Source organism: Nannospalax galili, unplaced genomic scaffold (genome assembly GCF_000622305.1).
Source record: "Nannospalax galili isolate Female #2095 unplaced genomic scaffold, S.galili_v1.0 scaffold518, whole genome shotgun sequence".
Lineage (NCBI taxonomy): Eukaryota > Metazoa > Chordata > Mammalia > Rodentia > Spalacidae > Nannospalax > Nannospalax galili.
Window position 1 is genome coordinate 3,540,407 of NW_008342851.1, and position 7,886 is coordinate 3,548,292.

General features: G+C 43.8%; 1 protein-coding gene across 1 annotated transcript in view; it reads left to right on the plus strand.

The window, feature by feature from the left end:
* The first annotated feature begins 1,468 nt into the window (after window positions 1-1,468).
* The window catches only part of Slc30a5 (solute carrier family 30 member 5), a 35,541-nt gene continuing 29,123 nt past the window's right edge, over window positions 1,469-7,886 (plus strand). The window contains exons 1-2 of the mRNA XM_008838838.2: window positions 1,469-1,812; window positions 6,531-6,653. Coding sequence (XP_008837060.1) covers window positions 1,733-1,812; window positions 6,531-6,653 — 203 coding nt within the window. The 5' untranslated portion in view covers window positions 1,469-1,732. The remainder of the gene's footprint in view (window positions 1,813-6,530; window positions 6,654-7,886) is intronic.

Genomic DNA, 7,886 nt, shown 5'->3' on the forward strand with positions numbered 1-7,886 from the left:
ACTGACCAATATAATCCTCCAAACAACTCTGCTATATAGCTATTATTATTCCTATTTTCCAGATAAGAAAACTGAGGAATTAGCCAAGAATGGTGGTTCGTGCCTGTAATCCCAGCACTTGAAAGTGGAAGCAGGAGGATCACAAGTTTGAGGCCAGCTTGGCCTACATATTGAATTCCAAGCCAGTCTGGGCTGTGAGAGACCTTATCTCAAACAAAACAAAACAAAAAAACTGAAAAAGAAGGAGGAGGAGGAAAGTTGAAGAACAGATTGGCCTTTGCTTGTTTGTGTATTTGTTTATTTTGTGACAAGTTCTTATCCTACAACCCTGGCTGGCTTAGAACTCAGTATGTAGGCCAGGCTGGTCTCAAAATTGGGGTGATCCTCCTGCCTCTGCTTCCCAAGTGCTGGGATCACAGACACGCACCACCATGCTGGCTAAGATAACTACTATTATAAGTTTAGTATTTAGATTCAGATCAAGAGAGACACAGGTACCTGTACTAGCCCCTTATCCAGATATACTTTGATAAAGTAGCATAGTTTCACAGCCAGAGTTGAAAATGTATTTTTCAAAAAGGGGATAAAATAGTTTACAGCAATGCGACCAAATCCCCTTCCTTCTGTGTTGGGCCCTCACAACTCCACTGCCTCGGTCTAGCCATTTCACCAGTACCTGGGTCCCGCTCAACAACCAAGAAAAACCCCGCACCAGCTGTCACCATTCTCCATTTCTCATTAGACACGCATCCCCCCACCTGACAGCCTCCTACTCTTTTAGTATTTTCAGAGATTCAAAAATAGTTATCTCTTTGGACGTCACAAGTGCTTTAAATGAGCCTTCTCGTCAGAAAAAATGTTGATGAATTTCACACACGTTTCAAGGTGGCCGTCCCTAGGTCCTTAAACTAAACGTAGCAGCCCACATTTGTTAATCCCAACACACCCCAGGCTGAGGCGGGAGTGTTGCAATAAACCGGCGGGGCGCAGCGACTCACGCTTTTAATCTCAGCACTCCCGCAGGCCTTTTGAGTTTGAAGCTAGCCCGGTGTACTAGTCTACATAGTGAGTTCAGGCCAGCTGGGGCTACAATGAGAACCCGTCTCAAAAAAAAAAAAAAAAAAAAAAAAAAAAAAAAAAGAGCATTGCAACGGAGTTGAAAGCTAGCCTGGGCTACATAGTGAGTTCTAGGCCAGCCTGGGCTACAGAGTGAGACCATTTCAAAGGAAGAAAAAAAATTTTAAAGGTCTCCAAAGCAGGAGGCTAAGACTACTGAGCTCCTTAAGAACCTGCTGCGCGAACCCGCGAAGGACATTAGGTGGCGCTGCAGGGGCGGGTAGGTGGCCGCCGCAACGCTCTAATTAGGGGGCGGGGCTAAGAGAAGCCTCACAGCGGTAGGAGGAGCGTAAGACCGCAGGGGAGGCGCGTGCTCAGCTGTGCGCAGGCGCGGGGTTGGTCACTCCCCCGGGAGTGAGGGCTGCTGGGCCGAATGACGTGGCCCGGCAACGTCCCTGCCCGGACGGCCTCCTGGGGACCCGCGCAGCCGGGACTGCCCGCGGCCTAGTTCCGACGCGCGTGTGCCCGTGGGCCGGAGCTGGGGAGAGCGGCGGTGGCAGCCTGGCCTGGCGGGCCGCCGACATGGGGGAGTGACGCGCCTGCGCCCGTGCGTCCCCCGCAGCTGCGAGACATGAGGAGACCCCGCGGCGGGGGCAGCGGCGGCTCCTGAGCCAGGATGGAGGAGAAGTACGGCGGGGACGCGCTCACCGGGCCCGGCGGCGGCGGTCTCGGGCCGGTGGACGTGCCCAGCGCGCGGTAAGGGTGCGATACCGAGCCGGCGGCCGGACCGCTGCGGACACACCTTCCCCGGGCTCGCGCGGAGCCGCCGGCCGCCCGCTTCTGCGGTGCCCGGCTCGGGGCCGCGAGGCTGCGCCCGAGTGTCTGGGCTCCAGTGCGCCGCCAGCCGCTTTCCAGTCTCTGGAGACTTTCCTGTGTGTTTCTCCCGGCCGTGGCCATGTGGTGACTCCTTAACCTTTCCCATGGCTCCCTGAGTGCAAGTTGGGGGAAGAAACCAAAGTACAAGCGAGTGAACTTGGGTGTACAAGTTAACCTAGCACCGCAGAAATCCACCCCTGGCATCGAGCTTGCGTTGTGTCCTTCCCTTAATTTAATAGTTAGAAATGTATGCTAGCTCCCCTTCCCTCCAGTTCATATGCTACAGGATTTCATAAAGTGAAAATTCCCCTTATCTGCCCTCCAGCCCTGCCACCAAGAGCTCGGGACCAAGTGGCACAGTGCACTGTCCAGTGTGCCCTCCTGGCTTCCCCTAAGCTCAGAAGTAGTGTTAAAGATGCATAAAATACAGCCCAGCAACTTGGTTGAAACTTGTATTCATTACTTTCATATTAAACGAGATTTGGGATTTCTGGTTCGTTAGTACTTTGAGATTTAATGAGTGTTTTGATAATGCTTTTAGAACTGGTAGTGTCAGTGACCAACTAATTTTTTTTTTTTTTGAAAAGAACACATATGCCGGAATAGAATTTAAGTCACCTGCAGGTTTTGTAGCATACGTTTACTTTTGAATCTGTTTTGAGCAACTCAGTTATGCTAAGAGCGTATCACATGTTAATTATTGACCCATGGCAGCCAAATGCAATATTGGCTTTTGGGTCTGGATTGGAAGAGGAGAGGAAAATACTATAAAAGACATGACTAGGCCAATTCACAAAGTGGCTGTGAACAACAGATTAAAGTATTCACTGTTAAATTTCCTGTTGATAATTGGTGATTTTATTGAGTCTTCTTAGGAAATACAAGTATGTAAGAGTAAAAGTGAAAAGTATTTGATTTACTCTCAAATAGTCCAGGGGTATTATGTATGTGAACTTAGAGAATAATAAAACAGATGGGACAGTATCCCTCCCAACAACTCAGTAAGGTATCTAAGTAAAGGGATATACTATTCTTAGGACTTTTATGTAAAGCTTAAGTATTTTTAGTAGTTTAAAATAAAAGTGGTTTTGAGGGGCTGGAGAGATGGGTCAGCGGTTAAGAGCACTGACTGCTCTTGCAGAGGACCCAGGTTCAATTCCCAGCACCCACATGGCGGCTACGAACCGTCCTTAACTCCAGTTCCAGGGGAATCTGAAGCCCTCTGTGGCATTGCACGACACGGGCGCACTCACATACATGCAGGCAATATACTCATACACATAAAATAAAAATAAATTTTTTTTTAAAGTGGTTTTTGTTGGGGCCAGAGAGATGGCTCTAGGGTTAAGAGCACTGGCTGTTCTTTCAGAAGACCAGGGTTCAAATCCTAGCACCCACATGGATTTTGCCTTTTTTTTAAAAAAAAAAAAAAAAAAAAAAAAAAAGGTCTCACTAGCCCTGGCTGGCCTGGAACTGGTTATGTGGACCAAGCTGGCCCCTGCCTTTCTGAATGCTGGGATAAACAGCATGTGCCATCAGGCTTTGCTACTGTCCTTTACAAGCCCTTCCCTTCCCTCTCCTCCCCTATTCCCATCTTCACCCATTGTTTCCTTCCTTGTAATGTTGTGCTTTAGTATGTGGTTACTTACCCTTCACTAGTGTTTCGAAGATGTCCAGCAGGAAAATTAATTGAAACTTTAAAAGTCTGCAGGGCTCAGCAGGTAAAGACACTTGCTGCCAAGCCTGATGACCTGAGTTTGAGCCCAGGGAACCACATGATGGAAACAGAACTGGCTCTCACAAGTTGTCCGTCTGATCTCCACTTGTGTGTGTGTGTGTGTGTGTGTGTGTGTGTGTACACAAACACAAAATAATTATAAGAGAAAAGAAATTTTAAGTCAAACAATGCAACCTTGAAACTTTTAATTAAAATGGGAAATAATGTTCCTAATTTGATAATGGTAGTGAAAGTCAGATTGCAGTATCAGAATGTATGTGTGTAATTGCAAATGCGAATTAATATAAAATTATATACATCTAAATGCATAGAGATGCAAAAGATGTCCAAATTGATTACCTATAAGGAGAAAATTAGAAATTTTAATTTTTCCAATAATCAGCTCTTCACGAACTAACATTGTAACCTCTAGGGTGCTATGCACACGTGTGTATGGAAATAAAATTTATGTCAGAAAGATCATAATATATTACCAACAAGTATTTCACATGAACTGTTTCATATCATTCAAGTACCAAATTTTTGAAATTTGTTCATGGTTTAGACTAAAGTTATTTAGAAATCTAAATATTACCTTTGTGAAAGGTAATATTCCTTTTCCTTGATGACTTCAATCATGAGCATCACCTGGTGAACTGAGTTGCCCTAAAGCAGGATCATCAAGTCTCCTTCCCAAGTATTCACATTTACATATACTTCTCTCTGTACACTAACATGTCCTTCCTTTCTCTTTCCTTGCTTGATAACGCCTGCATGATCTTCAATACACATTTACACATATCAAACTCTGTGGGGATGTCCTTCAGTTCCCTAGAGATGGATAGTTGTTCTTTTAGACCCCTCTGTCAACTCATTTGGGTCACATGGATTTATTTGCCTATCCTTCCCAGGAGACCTGGAGCCCCTTGAAGGCAGGGTCCTAGGATGTGCTTAGTTTTAAACAAGCAGGGATTCTCTTGAACAAAAGAACCAGAAGTTGTGTGCCCCCAGTGATAACCATCTTGGATACAAACTCGTGTCGCCTCCCTGCCAGTGTTAGTAGTGTATTGATTTTATACTCAGGCCTATGAAATGGATGCAGCATCTTTAACTAAAATTTTTTTTTGAGGCAGGGTCTCCCTGTAGCCCCAGCTAACCTGGAACTCACTGTGTAGACCAGGCTAGCCTCACAAAGGTCCACCTGCCTCTGCCTCCGAGTGCTGGAACTAAAGGCATGTGCTACCACCCCCAACAGGAACTTTTTAAATCTTCACATGCTCACACTACTGTCTTAACTTTCCCTTCCTCTTTGCCTCCCCCCTTTTTAAAATTTACATATATCTGTATATGGATATGCATTTTTTTTTTTTTTGCGATAGCCTCTCTTGTTGCCCCAGCTGGCCTGGAATTTGCTATATAGACCAGACTGGCCTCAGTGGCACAGAGATCCACCCACCTCTGCTTCTTCGATACTGGGAACAAAGGCATGCACCACCATGCCTGGCAATATTGTTTGGTTTTTTTTGGTTTTGTTTTTTTAATTTTTTTAGTATTTTATATGTATGAGTATATTGTCTGCATGTATGTAACTACACCGTGTCATGTGGTACCCATGGATGTCAGAAGAGGATGTCAGATTCCTCTGGAATCTGTAGTTGCAGGTGGTTGTTAGCTACCATGTGGGTGCTGGAAATTGAACCCAGGTCCTCTGTAAGAACAACCAATTCTCTTAACCACTGAGCCATCTCTCCAGCCCCTATTTTTATTTTTATATCATACCTTTTTATTAATTTTGTTCTTTGACTATTTCATACATGTATATACTGTATTCTGATTACTCTCCCTTATCTTGCCCCCATCCTTGTCAGCCCCCCCCCCATGCCTACCAGTCTCTTTTCTAGATTCATGACTTTGAGGGGTTTTGGGGGGGAGGGTCATGAGTGGGTACACAACTAAAGGCAATGACTCACTTTCCCTGAAATCTATCAGTTTGTCCAAGCCTAGCCTGAAGTTAAGCTTCTTGTCTTGCACTTTGGTTGGGAATGGGTAGTTACCTTGCTGTGGGAGAGCAGGAACCTGGAGATCTGATTACTTGGAAGAGTTCCCACCGAGCCTCCTACCCTCCCCCCATCCCCCGAAGCTTCCCACTGTCTTTATGAAGTATGTCCAGTCCAAAAGCCTCTTTAGGACTCTGGGTCTAACAATTGGCTTTCAGCCCCAGCCTCAGTGCAGTCATTAAGCAGAGCAGAGGAGGGGCAAATGCTCTTTTTATGCATGGTTTCTAGTCTCTTCACAGAGTGTAGTTTCTGTTTTGTTTTAATTTTTTTTTACTTTGAATAAGTTAATAAAGCAGATTACAAATTACTCCTTTAATCTTTCTGGACCATATAAATTATCGGTGAGGGATTGGGGGTACTGGAGATTGAACCTAGAGCCTCCTACAAGCTAGGCAATCAGTCTACCACTGAGCTATATCCTCGGCCTCCTTTTTTTCTTTTTAATTTCAAGGTGGGAGTCTCACTCTAAGTTTTAGCTCATGCTGGTCTTAAATACTCTGTTCCTCCAGGCATGCTTTAAACTTGAAATCCTACTGCCTCAGCTTCCCAAGTAGCTGGAATTAGAGCCATGCACCACTAGGCACAGTTTATACATTAATATGTATCAAAAGGGAACCAGGAGTGCATGTACCAAAATGTTAACAGTAATTACCATGCAGATAGCAAATTTGTTTGGGGTTTTTTGTTTTGTTTTGTTTTTAATCATTTCACATATGTTTAATGTGTATTCTTTGGGTTTTATAATGACCTCTTATACATTAAGAAAAAAACAAGATTACGGAATTGTGATTGCAATTAAAGTTGTTTCTGTTTTTATTTTTCAGATTAACAAAATATATTGTGTTACTATGTTTAACTAAAGTTTTGAAGGCTGTGGGACTTTTCGAATCATATGATCTCCTGAAAGCTGTTCACATTGTTCAGTTCATTTTTATATTAAAACTAGGGTAAGTATGGAGAGGGTCATCTTTTATTTCTCTGAAGATCCTATATTAACTGGATATCTTTAGGAAACTTTACCTACAATATTTTGTGAAGTGTATTTCTCCTGGCAATTATTTGATAGTTTCTCTTTCCTTTTTTAAAAAAATTTTTAGATGTGTGAGTGTTTTGCCTGCAGTAAGTACACCAGTGTTGGGTAGTGCCCACAGAGGCCAGAAGAGGGTGTTGGATCCCCTGGAACTGGAACTACAAACTGTTATTAGCAGCCATGCAGGTGCTAGGAACCAGTCCCAGGTCCTCTGCAAGAGGAGCAAGTGCTCTTAACTGCTGAGCCATCTCTCCTGCCCCATCTCTTTCTTTCTTGAATAGAAGCATATCTAAGGTTAGAGTTTAGAGACAGATCAGAAAAGGATTGTTTTAGCCAAGTGTAGCAGCCTGTAATCATAGCACTTGGGAAGGAAGCTGAGGCAGGAAGATTGTGATTTGGATACCAGCCCCAGCTACGTAGTGAGACCCTGTCTCAAAAAAGAAAAAAAGGTAAAGTAAAAGGGATGGCTGTATTATAATGACTTGCTAAAACACAGGCTTTTAGTTTATGTTGATGAGATTTTTTTTCATATCTCTTAATCCCTATAAAAATAGTTTTGGCTTTATACACTACCTAGGGATCCCTAGACTGTCCAGCTGATGTAGCCTAGTCTTCAACCAGGCACAAAAATGTTCATGAAGCTTGTCTTAGAACAGACATTCTATATTTCCTAAGTTAAATCATGCTGGGCCATGTCCTACGTAACACCTTCAGAGCACAGGATCCTCTTGTTCTGTAAACTATACAGTCTGTGTACAATGTCTTCCTAAATAGAGATTTTGGACCTTGAGATTGATAGTAACCACTCTGTATGTTAATAAATATCTGTTCAAGGGGGCTGGAGAGATGGCTCAGTGGTTAAGAGCATTGACTACTCTTGCAGAAGACCCAGATTTGATTCCCAGCACCCACGTAGCGACTAACAGCTGTCACTAGCTCCAGTTCCAGGGGATCCAACACCCTCTTCTGACCTCTGCAAGCATTGTGCAACACAGGTACACTTACATGCATGCAGGCAATACACTCATACACATAAAATAAAAAGAATAAAATATTTTTAAAATCTATTCAAGACCCTTGTGTGACTAATTTGGCAATTTGTGGAAAAAGATTCTTGACTAGGAAATTACATGCATTTTTATATAACTAC